Here is a 16,181-nt window from a genome sequence, read left to right on the forward strand (position 1 = left end):
TCTCGTAGATACTCCAAAAGAAGTAGCATTGATTGAAGAGAAAATGAATAATTTGAATAAATAAGCTGTTTCAGCAATCTTATAAAAACGTTTATATTGCTTTATAGTTTAAGTTTTAAATAATAGCTTATGGTTATTGTATTTATTTCTTGTTTATTTTTCTCTCAATGTTCAAATGCGAAACTAGAACTCATCCGCTGATTTCCGAAAAAATACAAACAAATCTCATGGCTTGTTCAGAATAAATTCAGAACTTTTTGTCTGGAAAAACTTTCCAAATAAAAAGCATTCATTCAATCATTAACAGTGAATCAAAGTTCAATCAGTGAAGTCAGTCTGTATTATTAAATATATCGATAACATGTAGCTTTGCACTTTCTTACTAATTACAGACGAAGTTATAAATACTATTAGAGTTACCTATAAAATTGTTTAAAAATGCTTTGAAATTTATATATGAAATTTATTGAATACGCCTTGCTATACATTTCTTCATCTCCCATAAATCTACCTTTTATATATCGAGGATTAAGCCTGAGCTGTAATGCCTTCTGTTGTCATTTCGAATCTGTTTTCTAATCCTTGTAAAATGAAATCTATCAAATTATTATTTATTTTTGCAGTTTAGCCTTTTTTTCGCCCCTTTTCCATCTATAGCTTTAGTAGTTTGCACAAAGAAGCTATTTTGGCAATTATAAGTGCTTTTTCTGCACATACGTCCTGAGTGACAAGATCAAACAAATTCTAATAATTGTACTGCTTGCTCTATGATCTTCCAGTCTGCTTCCTGCAGATCTGATTTGATGTTTAAAATACCTATGCAAGAAACAATTGGTTCTTTGTCTACTGAGCATTTCATAAGTCGAGTTCCAGTGTGTTATCACATCTTGTTTTAATTTTAAAACTGGATCTTTTAAATGTGTTTGCCTTTCCTGAAGTTTATGACATGCTGTTGTTTATCAACAGCGGCTCTAACTTGACAGCTACGTTGTGGTGAAGTGGGAGAAAGGGACGTGTAGCACAGGCGAAGTAAACTCAGGCGAAATAGCGAGAGTAGGAAAGGTTCATCCCGAAGGAGCTTCGCGTGCAACGGATGAACCTGCGTAAGTTAAGAGTAATGACCGCAATCGGGTTTGCGCGAGGTTTAAAACGGACACGAAGACGAAAATCGACCTCTTTCTACCATCGCGCCAAGAGAAGCAAGTTTAATGAATTTTTTGATACAGTTGAAGTAAATTCAGAAAACTGAAGTTTCAACCTTTTACTACGCGAAAGAAAGAGCATTGTTGCTGGACGCAACACATGCTTTGGAGCTTTTCTTAAAATGACAAACTATTGCTTTAACTTTTTCAATTGTTTTGATATGGTTTTTTGAATTCCATTTTTGATAATTAAATATAATGAATGCGCAAAAAAGCAATGTGCTGTATATCTAACATAGATGTTCTAACATAAATGTTATGTTTTTTGCATTATCTGTGACAATAGCAACAACCTTTTCTTTATTTTCAAAAATTTCTATCACTTCATTTATCCAAGATTGAATATGATGACAGAATCTTATTTTCCATTTTCATGAATTAAGTGTGATTTCACCGCACAAAAACTTATCATGATAACTAATGATACACAAAAAAGCGCAATGATTGCGCAATAAAGCACGAACATTTATCATCTCAACATTAGTCCACGCGTATTTTGTTAAAGGAATGGCTTTGGCTAATTTTAATTCCTCTCTAACGGTTAGTAGCATTTCTTGCTATATCGACGGAAGTAACGCATTAGATAATGTTTTCCTGCTTGGAATCTCGTAGTAATGATTTTATTTTTTGATGAATTTTATCATATTTTTTTTATTTAGTTAATCTTCTACTATTAAAAATGGATGATAGTCTTTGCAAATCATCGAGATCAACTGTAGGGGGGTGTTACGAGTAACGAGCGACCTACTCCGCGATTTTTGATTTGGAGAGGGGAAGGAAGGGTACCAGAAGGCTATCGGTGGAAACCACTGAGTAACCTTGGTGAAAGGGTAGGAGGAAAATGAAGGCGACCAGCGGGCAAGCCACTTGATCAACCCAGGGGAAAGGGTAGGAAGGGAACCAAAATTACAGCGCAGAACCGCAGAACACCGAAGAACGTGTGCAAGTGTCAACCTTTGACTACTCGGTAAGGACCTTAGGCAATTTGCACACTAGATGATATGAGAATAGAGAAATTCAAAAGAAATCAAGCTTCTAATCGTTGCTGTGTGTTAATCTCTGAATACAATTTATTTTACAATAGATGTGTACTAATTGTCGTCGTGCTGCTGTAGCGATGCGTAAACATTAAGGCCGGGCTACATTGATCGTACTCGCAAGTGTAATTTCGATTTTCACTAGCGCATCTGGCGGCGGCTGACCGAAGCATTTTGCCAAACAATTTGGAGCCGCTCCATAAAATATGTTATTTTTCCATGTTTTTTTATTTTAACTGGACTGGAAAAGCTTTGTAATTGATAGAAAAACATATTGTGCAAGTATTTCACCCGTTTTCGCATCAAAATACGATGTAAAAACTACTTAATTTTAAGATCCAGCACGACCATTCCCTATGGACCATTCCCTATCCATACACTATGGAGTACGATCAATGTAGCCCGGCATTTACAGGATTACAAGATTACACAATTACAAATATTGAGTGGGACGCATTACATACGTGGAACGTTTAGTGTCAACACACATGGCGACGGACAGATAACGCCATCTGTCGGCGCGTAGCGAGAGAAAGTGTAACGCGAATTGCATACTCATTCGTCAACATTAACGAAATTTGTTTTAGCTTATAGCTATTGGTTGAGGCAAAAACCTGTCTAAACTTTCTGTCATTTTTTGTACCGGATGTTGTCACAACTGATACTTCTATCGTAAATTCTATAGCTCTATGCGAATCACCTAATTTAGATTTTTTTTTGATTGGTACAGTGGGATGATTTCTCGCTAAATGACGTTTCATGTTTGCTGTCGAGTTTTTACTGCACACAAAGCTATTAAGACAGTAGCAGCATTTGGCCTTGGCATTTTTTTTAATGTAATCAAATTTCGGCGTTAAATTCCTTATTTGAAGACATCTTGAATTTTGCGGATCTAAAAATAGAGCAAAAGTTGTTTGCCTTTTTATAAAATTATTTTAGCAAACTATTTTTTTTTTCAATAATTGGTATCTGTTTGATTCAATGTTTACAGAATTTGTCAAAAGTCCCTTGGAAGACTTCTTAATATAAAAAAGTCACTCTTCTTTGATTTCCATAATCAACCACCATTTATCGATGTTAAGTGTTTTGATGAAAAGTTGGCTCTAAGCTTTCAATTGTGCATCGAATGACGTTGTCATTGCTTTTTCGCATGCGTGTGTTATCGGACCTCAACATGTTGTAAAGGATGTGATAACTAACGATAGACCACAAAGCGCAACGATTTCTCAAAAACAATAAACAAACCTTGAAAAAGGTTTGTTTTATTGTCAACTAATGTATTTTCGAGAAAGAGAGAATAATGTTAATAGCGTATCAACAATAACCGAACCATGATTTATTCCTTTATGAATGGGTTTTTTTTATTCCTGTTATTCCTTTTATAAAATTTATTACGGAATAATCAAAACGTCCACAAATCCTAAAGGCCGGGCTACATTGACCGTACTCCGTAGTGTAATTTTGTGAACGCGTACGCCATCTAGCGGGGGCGGGTCGAAGCTAGAGGCTGGTAGAATTTATCTGTCAAAAAGCGTTTTGGGTCGAGGAGCCTATAATTTTGATCACAAACCAGTAAACAAACTGCTCGGTGAGTATGTTCGATATTTTGTTGTGTATTTTTTTTTTGAAAATATGTGGTAATTTAACATATATATTGTATTTCTAGCAATGGAACAAGCAGGAAGCAGTCGACGCAATGAAAAAATAATAAGTACAACTGTTTTTAACGAAAATTTGTGTGTGTGTGTGTGTGTGTGTGTGTGTGTGTGTGTGTGTGTGTGTGTGAACTGTTGTCTGTGAGTCACCGGCTCGGCTCGGGGCCGCAATTGTGCTGAACATTTGATTGAATAATTTAGTGTTTGTAGGTTTCACAAGTGCTCAAATAATTTGGTGTAGGGTTTGTCCATCTATGTCATCATTTGAACTACATTGCAGAGTGTGTGAAACTGGTTGTTCGATTTTGATATTGTAGCGGTTTTTAGTATTGAGCGTGTTTTTTATTCATGAGGAACGGCTTTGTCGTATTGCTTGGTAGAACGTTTTTTTATCTAATTGTAAGCAAAATTTACCGGCCTATTTTTATACATTTAATATAAAAATAGCACGTGTTATTATTTTCACTGTGGTTCCGGTGTGACGGCTAGCATGACCGAATTATCACGCGATTATCGACCTTTCTGTTGTTTTAATTTAAATTAAAAAAGGGAAGTATTTAACTGAATTTTCTTTTTCATTCCAGGATCATGAAAAAAGCCTCCGCTTCATTGCCGAGGTGCAAAAGCACCGTGTTTTGTGGGAGAAAAAAAATAAAAATTACAAAAATGTAGTTATGAAGGGCGACGGTTAGGCATCTATAGCGGCCAAGGAGGAGATTCCGCCACAAGATGCGAAACATCTGTGCTCCCGACTCCTTGGAATTTATCGGACCAACAAGGCCATGGTGAAGAAGACGACGCAAACCGGTGCACATACATATAAAAATATATAAAGTGAATTTATTCTTTCTCATCCCAATTGATTATTGTTTTATTTTAGGCAATGACAATGTGTTCCGACTACTGGTACGGCTACCAGGCGATGTCTTTTGTAGACGAGGCCACCCAAGATGCGGTGCATGTAGACACGGTAAGTATGTTTATACATATTTGAAATAACTAGTGGTGTGGGTCAACTAGTTTGTTTAATCTTCGGTGTGGAAGCTAATGTCAGCTTTCAAATCAATTTTACATAAATGCCTAGTATTGAGCATCAACACACATTTGGGTATCCATGATTGATAGATGTTCTCCGACGAAACAATTGACCTTACTCACATTCTATTTAACTAATTTAATGCGAAGCTCGTTTGTTATATACATGAAAAAGCTCTCTTTTGTACTTATATAATTCACATGTTGACGAACAAAGTATATCATATCATTCAACTGGTGGTTTTCCCCATAACACCACAGTAGTGTGTGCTTCATTCGTCAAAGTTTTAATACAAATGAATCATTTCACATACGAAGTGTTCCTATGATTCTTAAAATGTACACAGACACGGACAATGGCGACAAGCAGGAAATGCTGACCAGCGCACGACGTCAACAGCACCAGACGAATATGTATAGCCGTCCGGAATCATAGTGCTGACATGACGATGGATTCTTTCTTCGCTCGTTGTGCAATTGCAATCGGCAATAACAATAGGCTATCGTTGCGCTGGAAGCAGGTGCGTAGTTGATAGACTAGCATACCGTGCTTATCACGATCGTCCGTGGTACTCCGCTGTTTCAGCGGATCGATGGCCAATTCGTCCGATAATGTGTTTGGGCGAGTCGCTATCGTGTACGTAGCTATAGTTAAGTTTCTCCATGATCAATCTTGAAGAGAACAAATTTTAGAAAGATTTTACTGTACATATTTACGTGCGCATGATTATCGCCACGTTCGTCCACTCGATCCGACAGCAGCAACCAAACACAACCGGCATGTGGCCACGTTTATTCGGTGAGTGAGCTAGTAAGCCAGCCAGCAGTTCATCCAGCCGCTAATAGAGCAGGCGAGTAATGCTTAAAAACCCGTAGTTGTTGTACTCGCGTACTTAAATGTATATTATAAATAACCATGCTGGTAGTAATGTACAGCATAGTCTGTGTAATTGTGTTTGCGATTTCATAATTTATTATTAATTTTAATATCCATGGTATTGGTTAAGTAAATTTACGTAGAACGATTATGTTTTAAATGGTTTGCAATGTGGTTCCTTCTGTCAGCAAGATTTTCTGAAGGTCGGGAAGCAATGTTTTGGAGATTGGTCAAGTCACCTTCACTTCTCCAATCTCCATCGACTCGTCGCCCGCGAACAACCCTATCAAATGCAGACGGGGGTGTGTATGTGTCCCGCGAAGCATGCTTGCGCAAAAAATTGTGCAAGTACACTGTTGTCAAAACAATGTTTTTGCAACATCCGGCTGCAGTTGTATGCCTTTGAGCACTCTCCATCGATTCGCTAATATTCCAAGCGAATTTTCAACTGGCATACGACAAGTAGAGTGCATTTTGTTGAATGTACGCTCCATTGAATCAGGAGGATGCACCCCGCTGTACGGTCTTAAGCAGTAATTGGTAAAGGCAAATGCCTTGTCACCGAGAATAAAGTATGGGACTGGGGTTTGGTACGGGACCTGCAATGGCGTTGCTGGTGGAATGTTTAGTTGGTCGTTTTCTAGTAGCTTGTGATACAGTCGTGTGTTTTTAAATATTCCACCGTCCGATATTCCTCCCTTACCACCAGCATCTGTCCATAAAAAGTTATAGTCAGTATCGACCACAACCATTAATACAATACTAAAAAATTTTTGATAGTTGTGATATTCGGATCCGCTATTACGAGGGCAAATAATTTCAACGTGCTTCCCATCGATTGCACCTATTGCGTGAGGAAATCTCCAGCGCTGCTCAAATCGTCTTGAGATTGCAAGCCATTCTTCTTCGGTAGAGGGTAACTAAAAGAAAGTAAAACAGAGGAAAGATTTTAATGTATGTTTTAGTTTGTGTAGATTTTAGTGCGTATGAGAAACATAAAATATGATTTTATTGATCATTTTCTATTTCTTTAGCAGCTTGGCTACGACGATGAGGGCCTCACTCTCCGTTCCCTCGTGGAGACAGCCTACGCGGTTCCACAATCGTTTGACGACATCGATTGGGATGCCGCGGTTGCCTTCGACCCCGAGCCATTTTCTCCCACTCCTTCTTCCTACCCTCCTGCATTATGCGTCACTCCTGGCACGATCCGCGAGGGTAACGGTGTGAGTGGAGCCCTCAACAACCGGCTGCAACAACCGGTTTCGGGCGCAACAGGCGCACCGGAAAACGCAGATCCGGAAGATTTCGGCCGGTACGTGGCCGATGAGCTTCGGCTTATTCCGTCTCCATAAAGGAGACGCATTATGAGTATTCAGCGGGAGTTATTAAAATCATTAAAAAAAATCTGTAAAAACATAACTTTGATTACTTTTTGAGTTTTGTATATCACATTAGTTACTTGATTGAAGAGCTACGTTCGAGGAAAAAAAATGTTTCCGTTTTCATATTACATGAACCTTTTAGTAATGGGCGGGTCGACCCAAACCTATCGGGTCGGAGCCATCCGTAAGCAACCCGGAGTCGTTCGGGTCAACCCGAAAGGTATAAGTAGATTCAGTGGGCGCAACTACTCCGGTAGGTCCGAGAAAGCATAAACGACTCCGACCCTTGGGTGCTGCGGCTTCGGGTCGGGCCACGGTAGGTTCGGATGCAACGAGTTCGGGTCGACCCCAAAGATCAGTAGATGTGAGAAAGCATAAGTGACTCTGACCCGTTGGGGCAGCGAGTTCGGGTCGGGTATTGAACCTCCCTTGACTCGAGCCGAACTCGCTGCACCAACGGGTCGAAGTCGCTTATGCTTTCTCGCACCTACTGGGGCCTGCCACCGGGCTGAACGTTTTAAACACATAAACGCTGAAGCGAGGCTGGTTACACCCGCAACTTACCTTGACATAATCCCGCAAAACCTCGATACGACATACGCACGTCTCTTTAACTATTCTGATGATAGTATGCCTCGACACCTAAAATTATATGTTGATTGATGAAAGTGTGCTTAGCAAAAAGCAAAAAGCAAAAATAATATTACTTACCCGGAACACGTATTGGAGGCTGGTAAATGTATCTCCAGTTGCAAGATACCGCAATGTTATCAGCAGCCTTTCCTGTTCCGTGATTGCTTTGTGGAAATCTGTGTCCATTTTCGCAATTTTTGGACCAACAAGGGACAGTAAATGGAAGAAATCTTCCTTCTTCATCCTTAAAAATCGGTTCATCGTCTCGTATATACCCGATGTCGTGATGTCGGTCAGTAGCCGGTTGCCGGTTTCGTTTCGGTTCAGGAATAAGTCCTGAACCCACAAACGACGTGTCTGCGGACTACGAGAACGAGATCGGGCACGATCCCGGGCTTCGTTGTTGTCATTTTCAAGCTCTGGCTCGCTCATTTTTCCAAAAATCGAGAACCACCAAAATTTTCACTTCTACTAAACACCGGCCGGCAAACGATTCAAACGATAAACAATGCACACTTCTGCGATCAAGGTGATAACATAGACTTTAATTATATGTGGAAGATTTGGCTGTGGAAGCCATGATGGATGGAGTTTGGCAGATGGGAAGGAATGTTGTCCTGCGCTTTGAATAAAGCTTAGGCACCCAACTGTCAAATGACGATTTGCCCAGCAGCACTCAGCGTCCTGACCTGTAGCAATTTATTAATTTTGATCAACATGTCAAACAGCATACAGACAGCCTGGTCGAAAATTGATGAGACACCAAGCATGAATAATTTTGGCACTTAAATTATACCCACATCTAGCTTGCGCTGGTCGCCGCCAGATACGCTAGTACATATAAAAATTACACCAGAGAGTACGTTCAATGTAGCCCGGCCTTAAAGATTCAAAAAGCGATCAAAACTAACACACTCCGTCTCTCACTGCTGGTATATCATTGTGTTGGATACAGGTACCCATAGAAGCCGTCCCTTGACCTGTCAAAATTAGTTTTCAATGAGGCTTGGGAGGAAAAACTATAAGCTCACCTGTATATTAAACCCTTGTCTCGTAGTACAGTCGTCAACTCGTACGACTTAACAACATGCCCGTCATGGGTTCAATCCCCAAATAGACCGTGCCACTATACGTAGGACTAACTATCCTGCTATGGGGGGAAATCAATTAGTCACTGAAAGTCAAGCCCACAAGTGGTACAGCCAGGCCTTGATTGAAAACGGTTGTTGAGCCAAAGAAGAAGAAGAGTATATTAAACCCATTCTGACCGCTAGTATGAAATTTGGAAAAATATCACATATCCAGACACTATATCCTTCTACCTCTGCGGCCGAGAAAACCCCTTCAACCAGCAATGCTTCCTTTACAAGCCAAGCTCAAAATGGCTTGTCCAGCCAAATTGTGGCTTCCATACCCGAGGAAGATGTGGCTTTGATTTCATTCGAAAAATAAATACCCGCCACGAGCATAACTTCTTTAAGAGATGCTGACACTTTGTCAAGTTAGGCGACCTCTATTAAAGCAAAGAAGTTATTGGTTTTGCAGTAGCTTGTTTGACCAAATAATTCAAAGGCTCGATCAACTCGACAGTAAAGTAAACAAATTAGACAATGCTTTGCTGTAAGCTACTGTCGACCAAATTAGTGGTCGACAAAGAAAAAGAATCCCAATTGAAAGCTATTTCAACCCCCGAAGAGCAGGCAACGATGGACGAGAAATTAGGAAACGCCATGTATTCCAAAACTTCAAAAATTGGGTTGAATCAAACATAACAACTGGGGAAAATTAAAAAAAGAAACAAATAACATCTTAGGAAAATTTACATCACGAGGCAAGCGATATAATGTTTATACGAGATTTTATGCCTAGTAGCAGCTTAAGGATAGAAGCTCAACATTTAAAATAGCATCCGTCAACTCTCAGGCGATTGTTATTTTTTTGTAAAGAAATTGGCAGTACGGCATGCTAAGGAAAGACTGGACCTTCGCGGCATTAGATATAGTAATGTGCGTAAAACGCCTCATAGAAATGCGAACTCATAGTATTTAAATCGAAAATGAATATCAAATTAAATGAACTGTGAAAAAATATAAGCTGGCATCGCGAAAGAAATAGTTTAAAATTAACAGTCGTTAAAAGTTATCCAGCGTCGTTTAAAATTGCTAGAATTTGGCATCGCGAACGCATTGAGTTCATTTGTTAATTTCAACGACTGGTCCTATGCCGTCGTTAAACAAACGAATGTCAATAGCGTATGCGATACAAATTTACAGTCGTTTAATTGTACCGCTCGAATTTTTTTCCCGTGTTTGCCTACTAGTGATGGGTAATCCGGAGCGGAGACATGGATCAACTCCGACTCCGGTGCGCAAAATATGACTCCGACTCCGGATCACAACCGGATTCAACTCCGGATCAGTCCGGATTACTCCGGACCAGTCCGGATCACTCCAAATCACTCCGGATCATTCCGGATCACTCCAGATCACTCCGGATCAGTCCGGATCAGTCCGGATCACTCCAGATCTGTCCGGATTACTCCGGACCAGTCCGGATCAGTCCAGATCACTCCGGATCAATCTGGATTAATCCGGATCAGTTGAAATGAGTCCGGATCAGTTCGGATCAGTTTGGATCAGTCCGAATGAGTCTGGGTTACTCTGGATCACTTCGGATCAGTTCGGATCAGTCCGAATGAGTCTGAATGTCTGCGAACAGACGGCGTCCACGGGCCTTCCCACGCCCGAATGCACAGCCGATGGCATACGATACTATTTTCACGATTAACATGAGAGGGGCAGAGCTTATACCCCGAACGTACCCGAAAGGTATGCATACTTCACTCATCAAGATTTAAAGGCAAGGACAAGGCAGCAGAGACAAAGAAAAGTTACACGGCTACGCATGTCTTCTAGACTGATCCGGTGTGATACGGACTGATCCGGACTGATCCGGAGTGATCCGGAGTGATCCGGAGTGATCTGGAGTAATCCGGAGTGATCCGGACTGATCCGGACTGATATTTTTATATACAGTATGATTATTGAACTAGAGTATGCAAGAGTGGAATAAATATTTAGCTATCGCGTTTTAATTCAACAGCACAAATTTTTACCTCTGTCGCCGACGGAAATAAATCAGACGGTAAACAGACATGACTTGGGTGGGAGTTTAAAAAAAGTAATGAACTCACTAATGAACTGTACTATAAGATTGGAATTAGAACAAGGATGAATTCGGAAGAAGAATGAATAGTAGCATAGGATAAAATAGGAAAGCCACTCTAAAATTGTAGATTAGGACACCTAGAGCGATTAGCAGATTAACATTTCGACCGCCGACCTGACGTCACAGTTTTTGAGTAAGCACGTAGCGCATGGCAAGAGAGCGACAGTTTCTCATGCCATTGTCATCACTCTTTTGTTTCATTGCGATAAGCGGCGTAGCACATGTCGTTCTCGTTCTCTCTTTCCTACCTTATTCGTTCTCAATAGAATCACTGAGCGTCAGATGCAAAGCTTAACAGTGAGCAAAATTGTCATGCAAATTTATATGGCACGGGGCTTAAAGTGTTAGGGCACTGATTTAAGCCGCATTAAAATAAGGGTGGGAATATTACTAATAAGGACATAGGGTATAAGATAAACTAGGATGAGACATCACTAGAGTAAGAAAGCAGCGTAGAACGGCTACGCCGAAGCAAGCGAATACAATTAGTTCCGTTCTTTTCTAAGAACAGTGTAGAGTTTACTTACTCCGCTTGCATACAGGGTCGCGATTCCGTCACTGCAAACCTATTCTTGTGATAATTGCCTGGTAAAGGAGAACCTCTGAAAGAGATACTTTGATGCAATAAATAAATTAGATCTCCTGTCGTTACATGTCGGACGAATAACGAAATATGAAGCTTTCAGACTGTTTAAGGAATTGACATCCATACAATACATACTCTCCTGACTTATAATCTGCGCTGTTGATAACAACAGTGTTATCTTTTAGCATGCATGTCTCTTTCAGTTGGTTTCAACACAAATTCCGGTGTAATTAACAAGCGTACGGAATTACTTTTAGCTCTCTTCTATTTTAAGAAAATCTGATTCAATTATTTCCAGTACTGTCTTAATTTCCTCTGTTTCAGCTAATCTATTTATGATCTGTTCTAAGTTTCTTGTTCCATGAAGCAATTCGTTTTTCATTTTTGTAATTCATTTTCAAAAATACGCAAGGAAATCGTATCAAAATCACCAAATCTATCAATAGTGTCTAGCAATGTTCACAATTTAGAATATTTTTTCGACGATAAACTTTTGTCATAAATTTGATCAAAATCCATCACAAACTAATTAAGTAACTATCCTGCATATCCCCAATAGTTTTTATAAATTGGAGAGGACAAAAATGTAACAGCACGGAACAGAAGCATAAAGTGATTGTTATTTTCAATAGGTAATTATTTTTTTAAACTACGACACCAATATAATATATGAAATTCTGAAGGAATTTTAATCCACGTATTTTGCGATGAATTTCCGATGGGAGCTGTGACTCTTAGAAATTTGCTGATTTGTTGCTTCTGCAGAGGAGTCCACTTTTTTTGCTTTCCGAACTTTACACTCATCCGGCCATTCAGTAGCTTCCGTATGATTCCCAAATAGAATAAATGAAGTGGATCAGAAGTTATAACATCTCTAACAATATTGAAATTCAGTAGGTATATTAAAGGTGTGTGATGATTGCAATGTGAAGGATATGCACTTCCTTTGAACAACGTATCTGTACGCTTGAGTGCACCTATTCCTTCAAAATACATCCGTGCTGTACACGGATCTTTTTAGATAAATTAAGACATTGCAGATCTTAAATAGAAAAATACCATTAAAAATACTATTAAAATATTACAAACTTAATAATGGATAGAGCATAGACTCCGAAATCTGTTCGCCACAACACCCACTCTGTACTCATTTGCACCCGCGAGAGAGAGAGAGAGTTACGGCGCTCGCTTTTCATTGAGAAATTCGTTCGATCCCGTTTGTATGAGAAGAAATCCGCGAGGTTTTGCGCCGTTGATTCTTGTGTTGTATGTTCATTTTGAAGTGACCGATGAACGGAGTCCATGTTCTGGTCGCAAGATGTCCCTAAATTTATGCTCACCTTTTAGAATCGCTCTAGCTGGAGAATCTGTTATGATTGCTCTTGTTAACCCTTTTATCTTTTAGCCTTTTATGAATCGTCCTTTGATTTGCAATTCATTCAATTTTGTGACGAATTCTCTTGAACATTCCTCTATCGAATCAGCTTTGCATTCTCCACAGTAAACAGCTGCCACCATCACTGTGTATGATGTTCGATTTTAAACACGTGCACAAATTTGCTCTCAAAAACATTTTAAAATTAAGTTGAGTTTTTATCCGTTTATCCGTTCCGTCTCTTATCTATTCTATATTACCATAACTGTCCACCGCAGGTTGTAGTAATGTTGTTCTTTTGGATTGACTGCGGAGTTTTGAGAAATGTCCGTGCATATTTTAGCACTTAATGCGGTGTTGTCTCTCGAACCAGAGCCAGCAACGAATTAATGGCACAATGTTTCTGATTTGTTTTTGAAGCTCATCTTCTGAGTCCATCTTCAAATGATATACGATTTGGCCTACTGGGACATTCCATATTATTCTCATCACTGTCATTGGATTCTTCTTCATCACTCGAAGCAAAATATGAAAATTCGCTATCGCTTAAAACTGAATCCGCAAAGTCATCTCCTGATCCAGGAAATGCGACACATCCATGTTTTCTATAAGGCGTCATCCAACGACTTCTTCTTCTTCTTCTTTGGCTCAACAACCGATGCCGGTCAAGGCCTGCCTGTACCACTTGTGGGGTTGGCTTTCAGTGACTTATTGATTTCCCCCCATAGCAGGATAGTCAGTCCTACGTATGGCGGCACGGTCTATTTGGGGCTTGAACCCATGACGGGCATGTTGTTAAGTCGTACGAGTTGACGACTGTACCATGAGACCGGCTTGAGTTCATTTGTACATGCTATAATTCTTTACATAGTTCATCTCATCCACATCTATTTCCCTGTTTATATTGTAGCCTTCAAGCGTTGTCTGTTTCTAATCCCGTTACCATAATCCCATAATTCATGCCATAACATAATTCAAATAAATATATTCATTGAAATTCAAACAACAGTCTTCAAAGTTGTTAAACCTTTAAAACGTTCTGAAGTCGCTTATAAGACTGTCTGATAAAACTAAAATTGGAGTTTTGATGGCTGGTTTTAAGCAACCTGTAAACGCATTCTTAAGCACGTTTAAAGACTTGTTACTCATAGTCTCACGCTTATAAGACTAATTGTTCAAACTAAAATTGGAGTTTTGATGGCTGGCTTTAATCAACCTGTAAATGTATTCTTAAGCACGTTTCAAAACTTGTTATTTGAGACTAAGGCATCAATATCAATTGATCTCATTAAATGCATATTAAGTCTTGGACAAAGGGAACTTGAAACAGGCTATACAGGTTGTACTTGAAATACGCTATTAACGAAAAACGTTGATAAGCCGAATATTTCTACTTCTTCGTAAATTGTATTCTGGGGTTTTCAGCCAAACAATACTTAATTTAATTTTCCTTTTGCTTACAGTGGGTGATTTTATCCCCTGCAAAGGTTATTCGATGTATTTCTAATTTTATTAATAAATAAAAATAAATAAAATTGAGAAAATCACGATTATGTAAATATGCGTGTACCAGATTCCACGTATCTCTGACACTGCTTGTACGAGGAGATTCTTAAAACTTATTAGTCTGCACAAGCGGTTCCTATAGCTATGTGCTGTTTAAAAAGATCTTAGCCACACATATTGCATTACAAATCAACTGAACTTGTGATCCGGAAAGTCTTTCTAATCTTAAGCCAATGGAATCCATTTTTATTAATATTGTTTATACGGGTTTGATTATGTTTACTTGTTTTATTTTTAGTCCTACGTTGTGTAACAAAATTGCAAGTGATAGTGAAGTTAAAGAAAAAAGGCTGAACAAATCGGTGGTGTTTAAGTGTTGCGCACAAGTACGACTTTCTTGTCTCGAGTTCACGAAGCGTCTGTCTTCTCCTTACAAAAAAATGGTAGTGATGAGCATCACCGCGAAATCGATCATTCCGTACGGATCGGAACTGTATCCCTCACTGAGCTGTCAAAATATGACCCAAGCAGCAAGTTCTCCTAAACAAAATTTATGGTAAATTCAAATCCAAACAAATATGATTGTTCATTTGTGTGTGCAATATGTGTCAGCCATGTTGATATATTTAAAAACAAAAGTGCAAATTGAGGTCGTTTAAAACGAATCTTTATTTTTTAATAATCTATTTTTAAACTAAAAAGCTGCATATTATTGAGGCGTTTTGATATTTTTCAAATTGTTATAATGTATTTCAACAGTGAAATTTTCTTGGCATGGATTTCTGCTCGTACGCGAGCGAGATCATCAAAAAAAATATCAATACAACATAAAAATTCGCAAATAACTCTCAGCCATTATTATGACTTCATATTCAATGCTTCATTGCCATCTCAAGAACATATCCATAGCAATATGTTGTTATTTTGATATTTTATTTGCGCCTCACGTTTTAAAGGTCTAAAAATGGTTTTAACTAGTAGTCTTAACAAAGTTCTGTAGATGGGCCCTTTCAGTCTTAAGTTAGTTTTATTTTAGTCTTATGAGGTCATACACGACTTTCAAATGAAAAAAGAAGGTTCAATGGAATTTCCGTAGCAACATCGATAAAACTATGATAAGATTTAAAATGTTCCTTGGGTGATTACTTCCGTCGCTTTGCACAGCGGGGAGTGCTGGCTGCCACCTCAAAGCTTTTTTTTTCTTCTCGTTTTCCCCATTTGGATTGATTTGTTCATAAAAATTGAAAACTTTATTTTTGTTATAACTGCTGCATGTGAAAAAATCATAACTGAACACCCGCCATGCAATTGACAGCGATTTGTGAGGGCGCGCGAGGTCTCGCCCGCCGTATAAGTTAACAGCCCCACAGCCATCGCATTAAACAGCTTGCGAGCCTTGGTAGTTTTTTCACTCCTATTTTTAGCAGTTATAATTAAAGCACCATGAGATCAGGTATAAAGTGCAAATTGTAGCACACTAAATACCTAAATTCAGACATATTATTTTGCAAAAATCCACAAAAATAGAAACAGTGATCTTTTAGACGAATAACATGGCAAAAAAATTATTTATGAATAAAATATAAATAATATTTAAAATACCATAAGATTTGGAGCAGATGATATTACTTGCAACCCTCGCAATGTTTGACGGGATCCCAA

At 38.9% G+C, this 16,181-nt stretch overlaps 1 protein-coding gene across 1 annotated transcript; it reads right to left on the reverse strand.

The window, feature by feature from the left end:
• Positions 1–5,999: 5,999 nt before the first annotated feature.
• Positions 6,000–8,322, reverse strand: LOC121593759 (protein ALP1-like). Its single transcript, XM_041916420.1, has 3 exons — positions 7,903–8,322; positions 7,756–7,833; positions 6,000–6,726 (listed from the first exon to the last, which is right to left on the reverse strand). Exons 1-3 carry the CDS (start codon positions 8,254–8,256, stop codon positions 6,166–6,168), a joined length of 993 nt encoding a protein of 330 aa, XP_041772354.1. The 5' UTR covers positions 8,257–8,322; the 3' UTR covers positions 6,000–6,165.
• Positions 8,323–16,181: the final 7,859 nt, after the last annotated feature.

Source organism: Anopheles merus, chromosome 2L (genome assembly GCF_017562075.2).
Source record: "Anopheles merus strain MAF chromosome 2L, AmerM5.1, whole genome shotgun sequence".
Lineage (NCBI taxonomy): Eukaryota > Metazoa > Arthropoda > Insecta > Diptera > Culicidae > Anopheles > Anopheles merus.

What these genes read in the sequence shown, in the direction of transcription:
- LOC121593759 (XM_041916420.1), bottom strand. Translation starts at nt 8,256, where the DNA reads ATGAGCGAGCCAGAGCTTGAAAATGACAACAACGAAGCCCGGGATCGT. An exon ending in GCCTCCAATACGTGTTCCGG is followed by an intron (nt 7,834 to 7,902) that starts GTAAGTAATATT and finishes ATATAATTTTAG; the next exon opens with GTGTCGAGGCATACTATCAT. An exon ending in TTTTGCGGGATTATGTCAAG is followed by an intron (nt 6,727 to 7,755) that starts GTAAGTTGCGGG and finishes ACTTTCTTTTAG; the next exon opens with TTACCCTCTACCGAAGAAGA.